The following is a 24,404-nucleotide window of genomic DNA, read 5'->3' as shown; positions in this document are numbered from 1 at the left end:
CATCCTGTTACCCCCTGCTGGAGTGTAGGGCTCGAACCATTTTCTTCCACTGACTCTGGTCCTGGGTTCCTTGGGAAACCTCCTCCCACACCATCCTCAATAAACCCAACCATTGCCCCACGGAACGGCGCCAAGTAAATTTAGGGCATCTTCCAGGTGAGGATATGCCCAATCCAATGACTTTTGCGCGTTTGGATCCCCTTGTGTCACCCGTACACAAGGAGATCCTTGTCCGGTTATTCTCCATAAGTATTGAATGTCGCTAATATATGACAAGCCAAACGAGTTACGTATTTACTGTCGCTATATGACAAGCTAAACGCAAGAGCCGAAACAACTTCAACGTCCACGTCTGCCATGTTTGCCTGTCCGGAATACAATAACACAATTGCAAGTGTGGCATTCAAGCGTTTGTAAATACCGGCTTGGAGTTTATATATATTTGCCAAGTCTTGGCAAGCGTGTAAATGTAGCATATAGACATCTCTCGCGCACCAGTAGGTGCGAGCGAAATGCCTTATGAGAGTCTTGATTTCATTTCGTCAGCTCCATTCAGCGTAAGCCGCTAACACTGATTGGTGCTCACGGTCAAGGTCGTTAAAGAATATGATTTGTCCGCCAAAACGCAATGGACGCCCGCGGCTACAACCGAATATCAACTTTCGTGCATTCCGATAAGGTTCATGATGACACGATAGGCTTAAAGCCACTAAAGGGTTAAAGCCAAATCAAATTGCTAAGGCAGAATCGGGCTGGTGTGTAATTTACGACGTTGTTTGGAAAGTTAATGTACGCCTACGTGTCGTATCGGTGATACTGGGTGCCGTCGGTTTTTGGATTTTCGACTGGAATTCGATTTCGGGTTTCTATCGGTTTTGGATTTTGAGAATTTATTAAACTGCTGGTCAGGGGGGCCTAGCCAAGATCACAATCGTTGATAGGAAACGCCAAGCGAATTTTAATCGCCCACCTCCAGACTAACCCCACGAAGTCAGCCATAATGGTCCGAGAGCTGGTAGATATTTTGGAGTAGGTATATATATTTTTTTTTAAATTTAAGCATTGCACTAAATGCCTGTTAGCTGTAGACTTTTGGGACAGTCAGCACCAAAAATAACGGATGAGACTACACGTCAAAAGTATCTAACATTCTCTTATAAGGGATATGTCCATATATGCAGAACTATTAGACGCGAACTGTAGATATATATCTCTATTTAAAAAAGTATTCCAGGGTGGAAAACACCTTTGGCACGTTCTTTAATCGCTATTGTTGATGCTGACTGTACTAGCAAGGGTTTTGACAGCACAGGCAGCAAATAATAGATTACCGAGGTTGCGGCGCGGTTGGGTGCTGAATTATCACCAAAACAGCTCTTAACATCGATGTTATTCCATTCATGACATTACTAATAAAATACTACGGAATTTTGGTGACTTCCCGACAAGCAAGCAACACGTTTAATGTTCAATCTTCAATAGCTAAAGTATTGCACGTAGGTAATGCGCAAAGCTTAACGCAGAAGCGAAATCTAAAACAAACCATAGACTACAAACTTTTGTTTGGTTGCAAGATAGTTGGAATTATAATCTGTGGATTTTGAACCTATTTCTGTGCAAGTTTACTATGCTACAGGCAAACGTGTAGCTTCATTTAGAAGCGGCCATGTATAGACAATACAAAACCACTATTTAACTTTACTAAAGGCCTCCAATCGCCGCATTCTAAAAAACTATTAGCACGGGCAAGTTCTGCAATCCGCTCCATGTTGGTAAAAATGGCAAAACTTAGGGTTGCCTGTTTGTAACGACCTGCACCTGTTTGCTGTAAAGTTCCTAAGCGGCCCTGAGACCTCTCTGTTTCTCTAACGTTCAGGTCTGGTCGTGGTAGTTCTGGTGGTGATGGTTCTGGTGTTTGGTTGGTTATTTATTATATTTATTTATTTATAATCAACAAAAAAGAAAGTTAAATAAAGATGATGTAGAACACATCAATTATGCAAATCTATTTCAATGTCAGAAAATGGCTTGTCGTGTGATAAACTTACGTGGTTGTGCTATATAATGTATGCTGTGTGTTCTGTTCCTGAAAAGGACAAAAGAGCCAAATTTCTGGCTGTGACATAGACGAAGAAAACAGGGAGCGGGGTGGCACCGCGTACTACTCCAGACGTAGTTTAATGTTACATACATATATAAATTCACACCCGTATTCCCAAAAGGGATAGGCAGAGCACATGAAACTGCTAGTTTCAGTGCCACGTCTAACAATTAAGGGGTTTTTAAAAAATAACGAAATTGTAATATTGCACAAATTGCATAATGTGCCAGGTTGCCAGCCCATCGCACACAACACACTTGAAACTATATACCACAATCGACTTCTACGACACCCGCGGGACGAAAGAGGGTGGTGAAATTCTTAACCCGACACCACATGGGCTTAGACGTAGTTTAAGTCATTTGTTTCGCCAATGTTCATTTTTGGGAGGAAAAGGTAAAGTAAAAAATAAAACCTGCTGTCAACTGGCGAAAATTGCTTTATACCTTGGTTCCGTGCAAATATACACACAGCACAATATATGGTAATAATTCCCACCGATTTTTGATCGAGCAAGTCTCCATTTCAGCTTGGGTAAAAATGCTCTTATATATTCCGTTGTCTGGTTGTATGCGTTGCATTTCTCAACCGATTCTCGTAATAATGAAATGGTTTTTAGTTTAATTCCGCTTTTAAATTTTTTCACAATGGCGGATCGGGTTCCCGAGTTCTACAGCTCACACAACCACTAAAGTTAGACTGAAAACTCTGTACGTAAGTACTATTATTTCTGTGGTTAAACCTGTGACTAAAATTGGCTGCCATAAAGTTTTTGCTTAACACTATTTTGTGCCCTTTTTACTTATGATGTTAAACATAATACAAAGAGAAAACTTATGAACCTAGTATACCTCCCTGGGGTAGCCCTGCGCCGGCGCCGCCGGCCTGCAATCACGTACGTGCCTGCGGTCGCCGCAAAAACTTATTTGTTCTAGCCTTTCGGAGATTGCTAATACCGCCTTAAAGATATACCACACGAGCCACTTTTATAATGCTTAGCAAATATTGCCTTCAAAATATTACTACTTAATTTTACTTCACAAAAAATACTTTCGTTTTTATAGCATGAAGATACTTCTGCAGGCAGTTCTTGCGGTTTGGTATGTTTGAAATAACTGTAAATTTCGCTTCTCCAAAATTTGGCCAGTACTTTTAAGGTTGTTTAGAGTAATGAGGGAGTAAAGACAAAAATAGCCAGGCGGCCGATCATATAAGTAGGCAGATCATTAAATTCCTAGGCATATTGTGAATTTTTCGTCATCATTTTCCCGTGAGTCGACGAGCCCCGGGCTTTTATTTCTGGACAGTTTGCCCTTCAGGCATTTGACGCAACCTGACAAACCTGTCCTACTTATCTATAGGTTGAATGAGACTACCGTCAAAACAATGCACAGGGTCTTTACGATCGGCCTGATTTTACTATCGGCCGCCGACATTTAGATAGCAGGGATCTAATTAGAAAGTGTTTGGCGATTCGGATCAAGCTAACTATCAACTTACTAGCTAGCACAGACTTTGAAGTGCGAGAGTGTGGTAGTGCCACAATAAACGTCAAAATTCGATGAAAATGTCTCTTCGAACTCGGTGCAAAGTAAGCTTAGATCAGCGAAAGTATTTTATCTGGCCTACCGGTCCTTCGAAAGAAAATACTACTTATATGGCCCGCGAAATCATAAAAAAGCTTTTTTGCTGCATTCTGGCCCTCTTCTGATATGTATTAAACTTTTTGGCCCCACATGAAGGTAGTTTGCCCACCACTGTCTTAGATGGACTCTCATTTAACTCATTTAAATTCTTTCCCGTAATTTTGGAAGTCGTACTATGTTTTTCAACTGCAAGGATTTATTTGGAAAGGAAGAAATTTCCATTATGGTAAAACTATTAAATTTAACGTACCTGCGAAAAAGAAGGCCCATCGTTATTTTTATATTCTACTTTTCTTATGTTTGATATGAACTTGCAGTTTTGTCTATGGTATTAGCGAACATGGACGCCAAATTCACACTTATAAAAGTATGAATTTGGCGTATTTTTTAAGTAGGCAAGCTTAAGAACCGGGTCTTTGGCGCTGGTACCTTGTATTGTGTAACCTAAAATCAACGATTTATTGATCATTATTGACAATTTAAGTTATAACTTGCATGTTTGAAACGGAACACCGAAACCGTGCTTCTTAGTTTATTTCTCAAGGTTCTGAAATGCGATTCCGACGGTGTCGATTACCTAACTTCTACAAACCTAGACGACAGATTTATGAGCAGTGTGGAACGGCACTCCTAGCTGAATTATTGATGTTGCCAAATGTTGGGAACATTTGCACATTAACACTTTGACTAGATATAGATCTTATGTCGTTGCAATAAGGTTTACGTGTAGTCAGTGTATAAGGAACGGAGGACGCGTTAATGCAATAATAAGCAGTATTTTACATTTTAAATGACAAAGTTGCAAAAGAGCTTGTAACTCGTAGAATATGTTAGAATATTTTGAACCAAAATTGGAAACACGGATACGTTTGAGATTAGAGACAAATTTAGGTATGTACATATATTCTATGTGTACATACCTAGAATACATAGTTAGTAAAGTACAGAGCGTTATACATCATAACGCAAACCGGAGTTTTTTGAGGCACTGTAAGATAATGTGTTTCATATCGAGTTCAGAGTACACCCACTACTAATTAATAGTCAGAAATAAATACTAAGAGGCATCATTTGTAGTTTTACTTATATTAAATATCACTTAATTATTATTGAAAACAATTTAGCTATAACACTATCTGCAAGTTTTCCTTTAAACAGTAAATAATTCCCTGAACACTTCAAATAAAATAACACAATACACTATACAAGTATGAAAAGTAAAACTGGACATTTTACCGCTCATTAGAAACTTTCATACTTCAGTACCGTAATGCTTATAAATACACCTGACCCATTACCTGCGTGTACTTCGTATCTGTCCATTAGCGTTTTTTAATCGCATAGACAAGGGCTGGCCATAAATCGCAGCGACAGTCCAGTCGCACCTAATTACAGTCCGTTAGTCGCGGATAACCTTTGAGGTACAGGCGTAGGGCGTGAGCGGGATGAATATAAATTGTATAAACGTATATGGGAAAAGTAGCGTTTTTTACCGCATGGACCAACTACAAATCGCTGCGACAGATGCATACAAACCTAATCACACTACGTTAGAATCCATAAGAAAAATAGGATTATTAGCCATATAGACACACCATAACGGCCCGCTAGCCAGCAACAGATTCATACATTGAGATCCTCATAGCTCACAGGCGATAACTCGTAAAGTGGTAACACAGCGCATCATTAAGCCTCGTGAACGACAGCTGCCGATACGACTCAGGAACTCTAATAGCGGTCCAAATATAGATGTGATCATAAAAACCGCGATTCAGAATTCTTAAGAAACGCTCAAATTAAAACGGCTTTATTACTATTTATACTATTTAAAGCTAACATGGTGAATTAAATTATAAATGCTATTAAAATCTATTAAGTTCGTCAATTGCGGGCATTTTTCTCTGTCACATATTCACGTTAGTGAGAGTAAAAGAGAAAAATCACCGCAATTTTCGAAAATCGGTTTTCGCAGTTGGCGGACGCGTGCGGCGGATTTTACCTACAATGGCACCCGGGCCATAGCGGACGCCATTACCCCATAACTTGCACCGCCCTCTAGTTCCCGACTATGATTCACGTCTAAACAGCTCTAACGAGCCCTCGGCGGATTCCGCACGTCAATTAAATTTTGCGCCGTTACTGTAAATAATACTAATTGATACCAACCCCGCAGGTGTCGAAGATGCTATTACACTGTTTATCCTGTTCTAAATTAGTTGGACAGGCGGGTAAACAGGCAATTGTGTGCAATTGATTTAGAGCCTGCTTATTGCGGGTATAGCAATAGATTTTAGCGCTTGGGGCGTAATTGCAATATAAATATTTCAATGTGATATAACCGTTACGTTCCGGAGTAATTGATTCTAGAATTATAAATTATATGTAGCTATTGAGTTTTTGATTAAGCATCAATTTGAAATTTCAGAGTTTTTTGAAATGCTCGCGAAGCTCACTTACTAATGAATATAATACAGAGTTTTGACTACAACAGGGTCTAGGTACAACAGTGTCTAAAGGTCTAAGGAAGTTAAACCGAAGAATACCGAAAATGTGCCGTGAAGATCTGGGAAACTTTGTTTATGACTTGGAAATATGATAAACTTGGATTGGATGTATGTAACATATAATATATATGTCATGGCCATATCTTAGAATAAATCATTTCATTATCTGGTAACCACTTCATGAACTGATTGGTGGGCCACACGTGGCCACATTACGTATAGTAATCGATGCCTATAGTTAGTATGTAAAGTCCGTCTAAGTTAAATCGGCGTGGTCGGTTCAGTATTTGAGTGTTATTTTTTGTATTTGCGTAGGCAATACAGGCAAGGCTGTACAATGCGCAAGAGTCCAAGAGGCAGGAATTTAGGAAGCGATCATATCAGCGCACGCAGCTAAGGCAATTACCAAGGCCGTGCGCATTAGTGTCCGGGATAAAGGCGCGAAGCCGATTATAGCGACACAGAACAGGTATTAACGGCCCTTATTAGTAGTGACCCTGCCTACGAAGCAGTAGGTCCCGGGTTCAAATCCTGGTAAATTATATGGTTATATAGGACATTATTACAAATTCACTAAGTCCAATAAGCAAGCTCAATAAGTCTTGTGTTGTGGATACTTAGACATTGATATATATAATATATAAATACTTAAATAGGTACATAGAAAACACCCATAACTCAGGAGCAAATATCTGTGCCCATTACACAAATAAATGTGCTTACCGGCATTTGAACCATCGGCTTCATAAGCAGAGTCACTACCCACTAGACCGAACAGGTCGTCGGTTTTATCGCTGACTGCTTTTCTTACAACAGGTAATTAATACTCATCGAAACAATTCTAAAAACCCTAAACACAATTAAGTAGGTTGCGCTGTTTCATCACAGATTTCCTATGACCACCTCTTGTCTCCATCATCAGATCAGCTCGATGGTACCATAATATTGCATTGTCACCCGACATATGTATACAAATTTTCAGCTCAATCCAAAACCGGGAAGTGAGAGCTTCTAAGATATGACCCGCACTAACTAATTAACAAACCAACCAACATACTAACAGGGCAAATTAAATAAAAGCTTGTAATAAAATATATCGCAACTATGGCTAAATGGCGACAATTCCGCTTTTACTGGCCCCGTACAATGCGTTTGCGCAGAAACCACGCACCTGGCGATTGCAATTACGATCGATCGTTTAGGTGTACTCTCTAATTACTGATTACCAACGCCTTCTGAGGTGTGTTATCTAAATGTAACTTAGATGCAGGTATACCAGAGGAAGGACCAGGATGTTTTCTGTGAGAAGGACAATTTGTTACGGACAATCATACTGGTGAACTTCTATGTATCAATCACTGTCGTCTGTCAAATTTAACAAATCATTGTCTACATCTATCCGTCATATTGACATTTCTGTTTGTTAGAAAGATATAAAATTTAATGGAGGTATGTAAGAGGTTGCTCAGTTTTAGTAATAAGGGGGTTAGACTCTGTTTTCGAAAAGTGAGTTATAATCCCGTTAAAGCCAAATGTACGAGTAGACATATGTGTGATTAAGTAGACCGATGTTCCTCAATCTTGAATATTTATGGTGTTTGTTGTGTTTAGTATAGTCCAGTAGTCTAGCAGTAAAGGAACCTATACATCCTTTACTAATTAAAAAAGAATAGGATTTTTTTGAAATGAATTTTAAAATCACAATGTGAAGTTGTAAGTTATATTGTGAATTTGTTTTCTTTGTGGTGCAATAAAGAATATTACTTACAGCTAAAATATCCACTTGAAAATATTAAAAAAAGTTTAGCATACCTAAACCTATATAGTTCCACGAATTTAGTTATTTACCTAGGTATGGTACATAAAATATGAATAGTCCTATACACCAAAACAACTTTTCCCTCAAGGGCAATAAATACTTAAAATATGCAAAGTGGCAAAACGTGGGAATTTGCTTATACGGCACTGAACCCAAACCAAACGACGTTACAGTTTCACAATTTGCACATTCCCTATTACCGAAACTTCCATCATATACAAAAACGTAGTAAGTACCCAGACTTGTGTACTAAGAAATTACGTTTTCTGTAAGTCGTATGCTGTTCTAACTACATCGAAAAGCGCTAGCGCCATATACGGTCGCGGACGAAATTGATGACTGGTGCCTGTCCATTTATTCCCTTTCACATGCGGGAGCGCCGCTGTTTCGGCATTTCGAGCACCAATATAGCGTGACCTCGAGATCCGGTACATCTGTAAGTAATAGGAGAATGTACTTATGCTGGTTTTCCCAATCCTTCGAATTACTCGTCTTTTGTTCGTGGTTGGAATAACTCCAGCTGTCTGTCGCAAGCGATATCAGATCCACGGACAGCCAAAATAGGGAGCGGTCGAAACTGCAAGTGAGTCTAGCAAATCTGAATCTGAGTACTTAGAAACGAACGCCTCGGGACTGACAGTAGATAGTCGCTTCCATCGGCTTTATATTTATTACGCTGTGAACGAGATCTTCTTTGTATTTATGATGGAAACGCTGAGAAAGGAATGGCTTATCCGGTTCGAAGGACCAGAGTCACAAATATGAAATATCATTCACGCCTGTTTTCTAGAAGGGTAAACTGAGTTTACGGGTTTCTATTTCTCTATAATGAAAATACTTTCTTCATTCCCTTTCATAAAACTGGTCAATTCAAGTAGCTGCTTATTAGTTATAATCGGAAAGCGTTCCCAAGTTCACTCTCTCGTTTTGTGTCGTCGAAGGGTTTGATAAGCAAAAAATACCTAAAATTATGAGACATATTTCATGCAAATTTCATTCCAAAGCTCCTGCTTTGAAATTTGGCCTGTAATTTGTTACCAAAAGCGTGAAAATTCACTAAAAGACCGTTTTAAATCAAATTTGCCGTAATGATCGAATTCGGCGAATCGATAAAGGCGATACAGATTCGGTTCTCCGTATCGTCGAATCATAAATAATTCACACCCGATTATTACGCTGAGGTGTAATTTGCGATACATTCAATTCGGTTTTGTGAATGGCGGCATCTTGCACAATACCGTCTTATAATAATGCGCTCACTGACGTTCTTATTACCTACACTTTAGAGTAATAATTGTAAATAAAATGCGTTTCATACCCACGTGGAAAGCCTCTTATACCTCTTATATCAACTAAATAAAGTTGAAATTCATGACAATAGATCCTTTAATTTCGATTCTGTCATACAGTGTGGGTGTAGTTGTCATATTTTTTTAATTGGTTTCCAATGAGTGTTCATTTGTCAATCTGATTTTCGACTGACAGGATGTTTAGCAACGTCTAATTTTGAAATATGATCTAACTTGATTATTGAGTCTAATTCAGCGGCCTAGATACCTAAAAGTCAAGGATCTCATTAAGTTAAAGTTCACATGGCGTTGCTGTTTATCACAAAATGAACAAGTAACCTATCCATGTGCTTATTTTGTAGGTGTCGTCCTAAATGCATAGGCCAAATACGTTTTAGATAAAATCTACAATGCAGTCTAGTGCTCCTAAGTATACATCCTCCAGGTAACAAATTCATTTGAAATACAGGTTAGTATAAAGACAAGAGGGCACAGCTATTTGAAGCTAAGGGGTTATGCAGTGTAAGGTTTATTAAATTATTATATACATTTTGGTTATTTAATACCTAATTTTAAATTAATAAATGCATAAAATGATAAATTAAACAGTAAGTGTATTGACCATTCTGACGGTTATGCGGGGTTCTCAAGGCAAAGGCACGGGTTTTCCGCCATGCGGCGGCCATTCTGATTCTAGCGGTCGAGGCGTACGGACGTGCGCAGTTAAATGAGTTTAGTAGGCCGAGTGGCCATTTTGATTGCTGATTTATGTTAACAGTTTAGCTGATTATTAAGTCTTGAGTTGTGTGTGAGTCCGAATTGATTGTGAGACGTTGGGTGTGAGCCCTCATCGCACTAGGTATCGGGTGTGAGCCCGAGGTAGTTAGGATCTGGGGTGTGAGCCCTTGTTAGCTGTAGGTCTTGGGTGTGAGCCCAAATAGGTCTAGTATTGGGTGTGAGCCCATAATTAGTGTTGGGTGTGAGCCCATATATGTTTTGATAATGGGTGTGAGCCCATATAAGTTTTGCTAATGGGTGTGAGCCCATATAAGTTTTGATAACGGGTGTGAGCCCGCAATAAGTTTGGTTGGAGATTTATAAGATTGGATGCTGCTGTGATTCCGAAATAAACATAAAGTTATGACGTGTGTCTTATTTACATAGTGTGCTATATCTCAGCCAGTGGGATTACGACGAGACTTTTGTAAGTACACGCCCGATATTTTATTAGTCAATTAGTTTTATTATATATGCATCTTTAATATTATATATATATATATATATATATATATTTTTAAATGATCTTATTACCTATTATGTGCTTTGTTTCCATATGTTTCGTCTCCTTTAACTAAATTACTATTTAATTGACAACCATTTAGTACCTATTCCACTTTTTGTTCTGTACCTTTTGGCAAGTGTTACCAACGCGCAATGGGTATATTTAAAATTGTATATGCTTCGATATGTAGAGTCGATATGTAGGGTCGATATGTAGAGTCGATATGTAGAGTCGATATGTAGAGTCGATATGTAGAGTCGATATGTAGAGTCGATGTGTAGAGTCGACGTGTAGAGTCGACGTGTAGAGTCGACGTGTAGAGTCGACGTGTAGAGTCGACGTGTAGAGTCGACGTGTAGAGTCGACGTGTAGAGTCGACGTGTAGAGTCGACGTGTAGAGTCGATGTGTAGAGTCGATGTGTAGAGTCGATGTGTAGAGTCGATGTGTAGAGTCGATGTGTAGAGTCGATGTGTAGAGTCGATGTGTAGAGTCGATGTGTAGAGTCGATGTGTAGAGTCGATGTGTAGAGTCGATGTGTAGAGTCGATGTGTAGAGTCGATGTGTAGAGTCGATGTGTAGAGACGATGTGTAGAGACGATATGTAGTCGATGTCTAGAGTCGATGTGTAGAGTCGATGTGTAGAGTCGATGTGTAGAGTCGATGTGTAGAGTCGATGTGTAGAGTCGATGTGTAGAGACGATGTGTAGAGACGATATGTAGTCGATATGTAGAGTCGATATGTAGAGTCGATATGTAGAGTTGATATGTAGAGCCGATATGTAGAGTCGATATGTAGAATCGATATGTAGAGTCGAAATAATATGTACACCGAAATGAAGTCAAAGTAATGCAGTCAAAAATCCAGTTTATGTTATTAACTCTTCAAATATTGCGACGAGTTCCAGATAATGGAGGGAGAAAGAGAGCATCGACGAAGTCCGAGGACTCCTAAGCGAGAGCGAGATCATTTCATGCGCAGAAGTAGCCGAGCGCGGACGAGCGCAGGTTCTCGCCATCGGAGCCGCAGCCGTGGCCACGGCCTTAGCCACAGCCGTAGCCACAGCCGTAGCCACAGCCGTGGCAACAGCCGTGGCCACAGCCACCGACTGCGAGAACGAGAAGAAGCATTGAGACAACAGCAGGGACGGTTACGCGTGCTGGAAGAGGAGCTACAGCAGGCACGCAACGCCGATCAGCGACGACGGAGCGAACATCACGAGTCTCGCGAAGTAAGTTATCGTCGCCAGGGACGCAGTCGTAGCCGCAGCAGGCAGCCTGCCACGAGTGCATCAAGGGAACAAACAACGCCACGGAACAACAGGTCCCTTAGTCCTGCTTTTTCGTCTAAAGATGTCATGCAAATAATTAAGTCAATTAAAGACATCCTTCCGCCTCAGCCATCAAATCAAGGCACGTCTGTTGCTAGTAAGAGTATAGATCACAAAAATATTATCCCCGAGTTTAACCCGTCTGAGAAAAACCAACGCGTAGATATATGGATCAAGAAAGTCAATCAATGTGCCGAGGTTTATGGCTGGGACGCGAAGGCAACAGTGCACTTTGCTATGCAAAAACTAACAGGTCTAGCAAAAACTTGGTATGAAAGTCTTAACACTATCCTTTTCACTTGGGAAGAATGGCAAGTCAAGTTAATAAATGCGTTTCCCAGTGAACAAAACTATGGACAACTTTTAGAGGACATGCTTAGACGAAAGAGTAGACCCAATGAGTTAATTGAAACATATTATTACGAAAAGATTGCTTTACTAAATCAATGCGATATCGTAGCAAAGAAAGCTGTCGACTGTATCATTCACGGCATTGGGGATAGGACTATAAGGTCGAGTGCATTGGCATTACGTTGCGAAGAGCCAGATCAACTCCTTAAGTTCTTGTTAAGTAACAATAAGGAGTTATCAGGTCAACAACAACCTTTCAGAGATCTGAACATGGGTACGGTAGCAGATAAACAAGGTAGTCCAATAAATCCTATTAGTAGTTCAGGTTTAGTCTGTTTCAACTGCAAAGAAAACGGGCACCCTTTCACATGGTGCACCAAACCCTTGACAAATTGCACTAACTGCAATAAGATAGGACATAAAGCTGAGGTTTGCCGCTCCAAGCAGGATCTCGGGGACAAAGGCTGACACCGTACCATAGTCGATGCGCATATCAAGCTTCCAGTTCTTAAAAAAAAAAATCTTACCTTTACCGCATATGCATCCATATGTGGCAGTTATAATATTCAACTCTATTGACAGGTATTAAAGTTCAAATTTAAACAAAATGTTCTTATGATTTCCAATGTTGGTCATAATGTTCAAGTTAATTAATATTAGAAAATAGTAGAAATGATCATGTCAACTGTAAGTCGTGCATGTAAAGATTTATATGATACTGGCGTTTTAATAAACCGCGTTATATTATAATAAGAGTTATAAATCCAATTGACTTAATTCACATTGCAATATGTGTCATGAAATTAATCTAATTATTCAAGTTATATAATGTACAAGTTATTTAATACTAACGGATGTAAATCAACAATTTTTATAGCTAAAAGTGCATGTTATTTGCAGATGACATTGATATATTTTTGTTGCCATAACTAGCCGAGTGTAAGGTTCCACATGGTGCGTGCGTGAGGACACGCACGTCGTCAGGATGGTCGAGTGTAAGGTTTATTAAATTATTATATACATTTTGGTTATTTAATACCTAATTTTAAATTAATAAATGCATAAAATGATAAATTAAACAGTAAGTGTATTGACCATTCTGACGGTTATGCGGGGTTCTCAAGGCAAAGGCACGGGTTTTCCGCCATGCGGCGGCCATTCTGATTCTAGCGGTCGAGGCGTACGGACGTGCGCAGTTAAATGAGTTTAGTAGGCCGAGTGGCCATTTTGATTGCTGATTTATGTTAACAGTTTAGCTGATTATTAAGTCTTGAGTTGTGTGTGAGTCCGAATTGATTGTGAGACGTTGGGTGTGAGCCCTCATCGCACTAGGTATCGGGTGTGAGCCCGAGGTAGTTAGGATCTGGGGTGTGAGCCCTTGTTAGCTGTAGGTCTTGGGTGTGAGCCCAAATAGGTCTAGTATTGGGTGTGAGCCCATAATTAGTGTTGGGTGTGAGCCCATATATGTTTTGATAATGGGTGTGAGCCCATATAAGTTTTGCTAATGGGTGTGAGCCCATATAAGTTTTGATAACGGGTGTGAGCCCGCAATAAGTTTGGTTGGAGATTTATAAGATTGGATGCTGCTGTGATTCCGAAATAAACATAAAGTTATGACGTGTGTCTTATTTACATAGTGTGCTACAGCAGTAACTGATATTGGGGATTTTCACTCGATATTGGTGGAACCCCTGTCTAAAATTGTGAAATACGTGTACAGTTTTCTTGATAACTAATAACACATTGTAACTATAATGTAGAGGCCCAACGGAGCCGACATGTCTCATTGATAAAGGCTCCTTTGAAATACAAATGTAGATAAAAAAAAAGCTTAGTAATATAAACATTTGCAAGCTATTTTTGCTTACAGGGAGGCTCCATCCCGTAGCTTATATTTAATGTGTAAGTTACAAAAATAAAGAATTTTGTATTTGTATTTATTTATTTGTATTTCCAAATCAAAAGTTTAATAAAATCGTATTAGGTACCTACTTATAACTTGTGATTTGGTTGTAAGTACCTATATTTATTAACGTGTATTCTGTTTAAGAGGGTACGCCATGGAAGCTTCTCCAGTCAAACGTAGTCCCCATTTTCCTCTCTGGACATTGACAAGTATATATTGACTAAGTATAAGTATAAGGTTATTAATAAGTATTTTGTAAAACTACCTGTTTTAGTTAAGTTAAATGAAATATTTAAGTTATTTGTGCGCTCTAAACAAAATTTAATTTACTGTTTTGTATTTATCTCGATAAGTGAATTGTAAATTCTTATGAGAATAAATGATCCTAAACCTAAAGTATACGTGCTCAAGAGCAAAGGAGTAGAGAAGTGGTGTAAAGGCCCTAGCCAAGATGACAATAGTACATCAACGAACGCCAAAGAAAAACAAAAAAAATATCGACATGACAGATGCTATGAGTCATGTGAATATTTCCATACGTTATTTAAGTTTCCATTTGCGTTTTCTATCAATATCATCTTGGCTAGGCCCGCAGGAAAGAAAGCTACTTTACTCGTACGTATAAGGAAAGTAAGATTTTTCATCCGGTCATTAAAGTAATAAAATAAACCGTTGAATTTTATAACAAAATCTAGTAAAAAAGATAGCAAATGAAAAATTTATCGCAATAAATTAAAATAATATATCGAATAAAAATAATACAGGAATGAGTTTCAAAATAAAAGTTTTTTTTCAACTTCCAACAAGGAATAAAGTAAGCCTACCTTTTTATACAAAAAAGATTGTATGGCAACTATATACATAAACGCAATATTTAATCGACAAAATCGCAATTTTCCTGTTTTCCATACTTCAAGCTGGGCTCTCAGTGACCGTGACGTCACGTTCACTGATCGATTTGTTAGGAGCGTTTCGCGAGTGAAGTACGACTGTCGGACTTTGACTATCATTGCTAGAGCCCGGTAACGATTTTAGAGCAAAAATTTAAAATTGATAGATTTAGTCGTTGAAATTGTACTACACCTTTTGTTGCGTAATATCTAAATAACAAGTATTGGTTTCTATTAGCACGTTTTTTCATCTTGCCTTTTAATAATGAGGTCGCAAGCGTGCGTCCCCGGTAATAGGTGACGAGAACGGACATTTTTAAAAATTCATCAAAAAATTATGGTAGTAAATTATACAAAATGATGTATAAGAACAGTTTCAGCAAATGTTGTAGATTGTTTAAGTATCAAAATTACGTTGAAACTAAGTCAATTTTCAGAAAAATTGTCACTTCATCACTTGTTTTGAAGTAATTTCTGGGGAAAATTGATTACGTCTAACTTTCATTTACACTACTTCAAATATATAATAACAAAAATGTAGTTTATTAAACTTGAAGTACAGGATATGTGTAATACAAAATTACCATTTTTAGCAGTCCAAACTTTACGAAATTTACAAATAAGATCGACAAAAACACTGCTTTACGCGCGTTTACCTAAACGTCCATCAGAAAAAAAATCATTACTACTACTGTAATTAAGTGAGTCTGTTTTCAAAAAATTGATTTATTAAAATGAAAGATAACAAGATGAAACCAGTACTTGTTATTTCTAATAGTTAACAAAAGGTGTACAATTTCATGTGCTAAATCTGTCACTTTCTCTGTCGGCCTCTCCCCGTGATCTCCACAGCTCCCGTTGTTGTGCTATTTCTGGCCAGTTACTGATGAAGGTGAACCGTCGTCCCGCCATCTCCGTCTGGGCCTGCCACGTCCGCGCTAAACGTGCGGCATCCACTTGGTGGCTATAATAACCAACCTATCAGGGTGCATGCGGCAGACGTGACCCGTCCAGTCTCACTTCAGCCTGGCGGTCTTCTGGTCCGATCACACAAGTGTTATAGCATCCGTGGGATATCCTGGAAGGAAGCTTCTTAGAGACTGACCTTTGGTATCTATGGGCTGTGGTGGTGCTAAGCTCGGGATCTCAGGCTGCGGGGGTTGGACTCTCGGCCCCGGCCAGGTAGTGGTGCCCGCGCCGCAGTACCGAGGCCGAGCCGCGGTGCACCCGTCCGCTGCGTCGCGAAGTGTTGAAGCGTCCGCGGAGTACTCTGGAACAGCGGTTAAATGGTCTATTGGGAGTCATCTCGGTGGTCATTTGTTCTTGTCCGGATTACTAGTATATTCGTTAATACAGCTTAACCTTTCAGATGTGTGTGGTGGTTAAAAACCGTTGGTTCAATAGAGCAGAAAATATCGAGCCAAAAATTCGGTCACGATCCCCAGTACTGTACACAATCAAGTCGGAAAATCAGCGCTGGAAGTTGCCAGCATCATGCTGGGATGAGGCCATTTTCCTTCCTATCATATTTCTATAATTTTCTCTTTTGTATTTATGTTTATGAACAAATTATGTATTTTTTTTTTAATTCTATTCTAAGTGAACTAATGATTATTAATAGATTTAATTCGCTCCAGCCTGAAATTTGATCTCAGAGAGGCGTCGGACAGGGCCGGTGCTGATACAGCGGCTTTTTGTCTAGGAAGCTCGACATGAAAGAAAAATTCCTATCGCATTCAATAGCCTCTACCACCAAACCAGTATATATGCGGGCTGCCGATCGTAAGATCAGGCATGTCGTAAAACGTGAATTTTTTTGTTTCGTTCCCTGATTCGAATAGCCCCGCGAGCGGCGCTCCTATTTCTGGACAGTTTGGTCTTTGAACATCTGAAGCAACATAACGAACCTACCTACCACCTATTAGCTTAATGTGAATACCGTCAAATATTACACAGGAACATTACGATCTGCCTGATCTTACGATCGGCCGCCAACATATATAAAAATACTATGATATTTCCACAGTGGAAATAGCTAAGATTGCAATAAATCGATAAACGCAAATCGAAAAGTAAAAATGTATTGAGAATGTAATGCAACGAAAAGTAAAGTGATGTGATCATTTCCATATATTTTTTAAAGTTTCGGTTGGCGTTTTATATAAGCGATAGTCCCTTGGCTCGGCTAACCATAATGAATCTAAACATATTCGATATACAATTAAACTGCATTTAGGCTAAGCGTATGCTGAGATGCGTCGTAGTTCCACGCAGCGCAGGGCATAGCATTTTTTGGAACGCCGCCACAGCTGCGACGCAAGAATGTTCCATACTATACAAAATCTGGAGGCCTACCGCGAAAACAGAAAATCGCGTATTGCGGGGATCTTTCTCTACTAAGACGTAATTAGAGTGACAGAGAAAAATGCCCGCAATTAACGAACTTGGATTTTCGCGGTTATAGCCCTGATCTGCCCTGCGCTGCGTGGAACTGCGTCGCCTGCATTTCAGCATACGCGTAGCCTGAACGTTGACTTACTTCTTGTCGTTGAAGATTGCAGCAGGCTCGCCGTCTGGCCGCCGGGGAAAGTCGCGTTTCGTTTGTGTCGGCCCTGTTGACAAAATAAATAAAGTTAAAGATAGTCTATTCATCAAGTAGGCTTATTACAATGCGCTTAAGAAGCTACGCCGGCTCTAACCTTACACCTCTCTGACCCGAGAAAATTTAAATCCCTCCCAAGTTGTACGAGGGCATCCCAATATGGGACCGGCAAAAAACTCGGCGACACATCTTTTCAACAAATAATTTGATTACAAATTTCATATCCAGTAGACATAGTAATAGGTATGAGCAAGGCAAATATCAGATCATAAGATAGAAACACGCTACACACACAGCTCATAAGCTGGCGTTGAACTTAAACCAGTTTTCATAATAAGTAGGTACCTAACTACCTACTTTGAATATTTTTTAAATGAAACGTCATGATCAACGAGTGTATGATTAAAAGAGTGTTTTTTTTTTATCATAACAATAAATAATGTCCGCAGGGCAGCTTGTGGCGAGCTGTTGGGGAGTAACGACCCCACGGAACCGAGTACTCCCGAGAGTCGGTCAGGGTCTCCGTCTCCGGCGTGTCTTCGTCGGTCGGAGTGGACCCCAAGGGGACCCGCAGGACTCTCAGCTCTGGCTTGCCTTCATTGGCCGTCCAGAGAGGAGTCGTTAGAGCTAAATGCTCCAGGGGTGGAAGTGAAAACTTGCATAAGACGCGAGTTGGCACAGTGGCTGTTATCAGCCACTGGGTAGAAAGCGGCGTACACCTCTCGACACCCCTGAGCCGCTCACACCGGTGTTGCTCCTGGTCGTCTTCACGACGGCATTTTCAGGGGCCCATCTAGTGGGCGGCGAGTCACCGCCTGCCTAGATAACTAGTGGAAACATTGTTATGGCAGGTGTCCGGACGTCTTTGCAATAACCCAGTCTCATTGTCCTCCCAAACTTCAATCCATAGACCGTTATACTGTTCATTTTTACTACAATAGTCCCAATGCCTGCTGCGACCGGTTCATGGGTGTCTATTGTTGCGCCTGTGAACGGGTTCCAGCAGGCGTTCTACATGACATTAAAGCTCTCCAAGGGGCCTCTACGTGTTGGATCTATATCCCCACGCAAGCCTATCAAAAGACCGGGATTTATAGGCCCTTGAAATCCAAGGAGATACAAAATAATGTCATAAACGAGATATCACTAACTACCTATACGCACCGATATCCCAGTTGCAGCCACGCACACAAGTCACACAACCACACGTCCGTCATGATATTGAGTTTTTTTTTATACCACGATGGTGGCAAACAAGCATACGGCCCGCCTGACGCTGAGCAGTCACCGCAGCCTATGGACGCCTGCAACTCCAGAGGTGTTACATGCGCGTTGCCGACCCTTTAAAAACATGTACACTCCTTTTTTGAAGAACCCTCGGGAAAACCTCGGAAGGGAGCTCATTCCACAGCCGGAGCGTCGGCGGGAGGAAATTCCTCTTGAACCGCACAGTACGCAACCATTTATTTTAAAATTGTGTTCTTTTTCGAACCGATAGCAAACTCAATCAAAGTTCCTTTAAGGTACGAGTATTAAGCTCTCATTGATTCATTCACTACCGTTTTTGCGATTAATATTTCATGTGGCTGTTTACCATTCACCTCAACTCTCCTGCCGATAGCTTACACACAACAGCCATTCACACATTCATTCATCGGCCACACAAACGCCTGTTCACACAACCGATCAACTAGTCATTAGGGCCGGCCGGCGGCAGGATGTTAGAAACCTAGAATGGACGGGTTTTCTTATTGTCACCTTAGTGCGTATACTTCCTACTGACAACTAAAAGACTGATGGATAACGAATGACTATTTAAAACAAAGAATCGTTATCACCTTTCTTACTAATGGAATGGCCTCTCAAAAATTATTGATAATCACATGTGATTTGCAATTGCATTTGCATTGCAAATGGCATTGCGACTTTTGCACGAACGACTGAATTCGTTGCCCGTATTTAGCCAGCCCCTATTCTATACCATTTGTTGCAACCAAATTGTATACCATTTGCAACTTCTGTAGATGCCGAAAACTTCTGTTGAAAGCTGGGGCTTCGCTTGGCGCCCATTTCTCTTACGATATTAAATTAATATTATTTGTCCACGAACTGTCAAATCTTATGGGTTACCATGGCAACACACTTATAATATTAGACTAATACCATTCGAGAAATGGGACCCTATTGGTGAAGAATTTGATGTCAATTTCGGTTTTGATTTAGGTCGTACAAGAATGAGCTTACATTTTTACTGTATAATAAATTAATGATATAAAATATTCCTTTATTGAATTGATAGATCGATGGGATTAATCTTTTATATGATAGCTTTATTGTTATTATGTGAGGTATGTGTTAAATGTAACATGTTGTTACGAATTCAGGTGTAAAATTGTAACCTGTTATGTCTCTTTAGTAGTCGTCAAGTGAAAAGCAATTGTTTTAAGTACACCCAAGGCCAAAAGTATGGAAGCTAAAGTAAAGCTTATATTTTAATGAAAAAGTATGATTTTTTAAGCGATGTAACGTATACTACTTATTTGAAACAAAATGCTAAATATAATAGTAGAACATTTTAAAAGTAAATTACTCAAATTACTCGAGTTGTGGCTATGATATTTGCCAGTTCAACGTTTTTCAAATCAATTAAAAGGGTATAATTATGTTTTTGACAATATTTTAGTATGTTTTGATATTTAGTGAGTATTTTTTTTTACCTTTTGTGGTTGTCTACTGTAAATTTTAGATTACAATTATAAAACAAAGACAAAAACATGAGATATTAAAGAAAACAACCTTGTTTCCATACTTTAGGCCTTGGGTGTACCTACCAATATATCTACTGATTTTGAAATTGCTTAAGAGCGATCTCTCCCAACTCTTCCAAGCTAACTAAAATTCTAAAAATTACTCAAGATTAGAGGACTAATTTCCTACTCGAGGAGCATTTTAACTAATATTATTCTGGTGTGTTATCACCGAAACCACGCAAACTATATTAGTCTATAAAGTACTACGCCATACAATGTCAATGCAAGAAACAAATGAGCGTTCCATATTATTTTCTATGGGCAGTACTTCATAGTAAAAAAAAAAATTAACTAAGAAAGCTACATAACAATCTCACAGGCATTCGACCTTATCTCAGTGAAAACATTCCTCGATTAACAGGTACTACGCCCTATTGGTGTTGTGAAACGGTTGGAAATCGGTAATTGAGCGAGAGCACATTGCAAACACTAATTATCGTGAAACTGATCGGAAACGGCATTCAGATGACGGCTGTTACGACTTACGAGTAAGGCGGACTTTAATAACTATTAGAGAGTTTTTGCAGTCACAGAGATTTTATAGAGATGTTAGATCGTAATTGTGAACTAATTTCTGAGTAAAGGTACCGTTTGCATGCATTCAGACTGCACCAATATTACCTTCGACAAGGAGAAGTTTTGGCCGAATGGTGTCAAATTTCGGCGGTTCCGCGGCCGGCTCCTGGACACTACGGGATTGCGTAGGTCAGGGGTTCCCAAAGTGTGCGCCGCGGCGCCCTGGTGCGCCGTAGAAAGTAAAGAGGGGCGCCGTGAGTTCTATCATTATACGAAACCACAAATATTCGCGGGTACCTATTTGAGCGCTCGCATCGGCAAATAATATAGCGTCGTGTCACTCTTTTTCGACCGTGATTTTAAATTTACAAGGGCGCCGTTGCAAAATACTAAACTTGTAACTGCGCCGCATGTTGAAAAAGATTGGGAACCCCTGGCGTAGGTAATGCATCGGAAAGGAGAACGCGCTTTTAGGGCTCCTCTACACGATGGCGCAGCGTAGGCCAATCTAGGGGACGCAGCTATGCGGTGAAATGAGATAGCAATATCACTTGCTCCCTCCCTCTAACGCATAAATGCGTCCCTTGGACTGGCTGATTATTTTTATTAAATATTTATAGTACTGAATACCTAAATACGCAAATCAGAATATTTTATAAAAATAATTGAGATATTCTCTAGTTGTACAGTCAGCATCAATAGTAGCGGATGAAACAACGCGCCATAAGTATCTGATATTCCGGATAACTTTTCCAAATAAAGATTAATCTCTAAAATGTATGTTCAAAAGTATATTTTTTACAGTCTTAATTGTTCTACACACAGAACCATCACATTTTGTTAAGCTGTTACAGAATGGTAGAAACTTTTGACACATTGTTTGATCCGCTACTTTTGATGCTGACTGTACCTATGTGTAGATCGCAACATCAAATCTCTCTCTATACTGCAAGCCCGTAAGGGAAAAAGACGCCAAGCCATTCAAAGATTTCATATTCTCGTTAATTTGGGACCCGGTGTGGTCAGGTGGTCTAGAAGTCCAGAGGGCCTACCGCGAACCACGTTCGACAGGTTGCCTTCCTGTACTTACTTACGTACAAATTTACAAGTGCGACAGAGAGGCAACACGTCGAACGTGGTTCGCGGGAGGCCCTCAGGACGTTAGCGCGTAGTTTGGGCAAAAAAAATTTTTTTTATACCACGACGAACAAGCATACGGCCCGCCTGATGGTAAGCAGTCACCGCAGTCTATGGACGCCTGCAACTCCAGAAGTGTTACATGCGCGTTGCCGACACTTTAAAAACCTGTACACTCCTTTTTTGAAGAACCCCATACTGTAGACCCTCGGGAAAACCTCGGAATGGAGCTCATTCCACAGCCGGAGCGTCCGCGGGAGGAAATTCCTCTTGAATGGCACAGGACGCGAGCATTTAGGTTCTAAGGTGTGAGGATCTGAGGATGAACACCCTGCCGACGGTGAGGAAATTTACATCACGCTGAGTAGACTGCGCAAAGATAAAATTTTAAGTAAAATTATCGACACCAACTAATTGTTATATGTATTGAATATTGATTGATTGCAACGTGCAGTGACCCATAACGGGCTGCGGCGCCAGCGCAGCTTTTATGCCTTTACCACTACTCGGGTCTCATAAATTACGCAAAGTTGAACCCTATCACTTTGAAATGAAGTTCAAAATCATTGTGGGAAATATTACCTTTGCCTTATAAAGGGTTCATTTTAATGTCCAATTAGAAGGGTGGGGAATTTTTATACGTGTCATTGCAGTACCTACATAGGTTGTAGTGTTAGCGCTGGTGGCCTAGAAGCGCTGGTGGCCTAGCGGTAAGAGCGTGCGACTTGCAATCCGGAGGTCGCGGGTTCATACCCCGGCTCGTACCAATGAGTTTTTCGGAACTTATGTACGAAATATCATTTGATATTTACCAGTCGCTTTTCGGTGAAGGAAAACATCGTGAGGAAACCGGACTAATCCCAACAAGGCCTAGTTTACCCTCTGGGTTGGAAGGGCAGATGGCAGTCGCTTTCGTAAAAATTAGTGCCTACGCCAAATCTTGGGATTAGTTGTCAAGCGGACCCCAGGCTCCCATGAGCCGTGGCAAAATGCCGGGACAACGCGAGGAAGAAGATCTACATAGGTTGTAGTGGAATGCCGAGGTTGTTCACCCTCGTAGTGTGCCGTAGTTACTGCTTGTTTAGAGTGTTTATACCATTATTTTTAATTGTTAAATCAGACCACGCATGAGAATGTAATCGCCATATGACTTGGGGCTTGTCAGAGGTCCAGTTTCCATAGAATGTTAATTACGTGGGAAGGGGCAGTGCAGGGCGGCGCGTGTTCTCGCCATGGGAGATGGGACCCATGGACAATGCTGTTTTTTACTAAGTATTGAAGTGCACCAAGGCGCTAGACGTGGGTTGCGTCATTACCAACCTAAAATGGAGTTGGGCGGGACATGTTGCTAGGCAGAGTGATGGCAGGTGGACTAAAATGTTAACGGAATGGTGGCCGCTTTCGGATGGAAGAAGCCCCTGGCGTCCGTTGGCTCGTTGGGTGGACGACATTGGGAAAATTGCGGGACACTTCTGGATGCGATTAGCTCAGGATCGGGACAAGTGGCGTACTGGAAGAGACGCCTATGCTCAGCAGTGGGCGATAAAAGGCTGATATGATGATGATTGAAGTACGTGGTATTTATGTGGTGATCGTGAATTGGAAGCGAAAAGCAGTTTAGAGCGGCATTTAATTTCATTCGCATTAACGGTTCAATTACTTTTAGGACTGATTCTTCACGTTGCCGTAGAAATACTACAGGATCAATCATTGCTTATCAATTACTTATGTATTTTTCTGTTTTTCTACAACCTAGCGTCCTATGTCCGTGATTTAAAGCTACCGTTTGCGGGAAGTCAAGACATATTACCATCATTACTTCTATGACTATTTGATGACCGGTCTGGCCTAGTGGGTAGTGACCCTGCCTATGAAGCCGATGGTCCTGGGTTCTAATCCCGGTAAGGGCATTTATATGTTTGATGAGCACAGATATTTGTTCGTGAGTCATGGATGTTTTCTATGTATTTAATCGTTGTCTGAGTACCTACAACAGAAGCCTTCTTGGCTTACCGTGGGGCTTAGTAAATTTTTGTAAGAATGTCCCTATAATATTTATTTATTTATTCATATTCTACTTGCTTCATAATTCCGTAATCAATACGCCATATACCTACATATGTTCTAGGTTTAAACATGTTCGCAAAGGATCAGCTTGACTTTGCTTCTTTGTAAAGCCTTTCAAACCCACAAAAGCCTTAACATCCTTTTCCGTTTGATCC

The 24,404-nt window shown here is 40.2% G+C and overlaps 1 protein-coding gene across 5 annotated transcripts in view; it reads right to left on the bottom strand.

Moving 5' to 3' along the window:
• Positions 1–24,404, bottom strand: part of LOC133521646 (protein outspread) — a 427,057-nt gene that overhangs the window by 31,913 nt on the left and 370,740 nt on the right. For 3 of the 5 annotated variants that reach the window (XM_061856728.1, XM_061856732.1, XM_061856729.1), the window contains exons 5-6: positions 17,657–17,729; positions 16,223–16,408 (exon numbers count right to left, since the gene is read on the bottom strand). In XM_061856728.1, coding sequence (XP_061712712.1) covers positions 16,223–16,408; positions 17,657–17,729 — 259 coding nt within the window. The remainder of the gene's footprint in view (positions 1–16,222; positions 16,409–17,656; positions 17,730–24,404) is intronic. The other 2 variants (XM_061856730.1, XM_061856731.1) reach the window with 1 other exon arrangement.

This window comes from Cydia pomonella, chromosome 9 (genome assembly GCF_033807575.1).
Source record: "Cydia pomonella isolate Wapato2018A chromosome 9, ilCydPomo1, whole genome shotgun sequence".
Lineage (NCBI taxonomy): Eukaryota > Metazoa > Arthropoda > Insecta > Lepidoptera > Tortricidae > Cydia > Cydia pomonella.
This window is presented reverse-complemented; position numbering and strand designations above follow the sequence as displayed.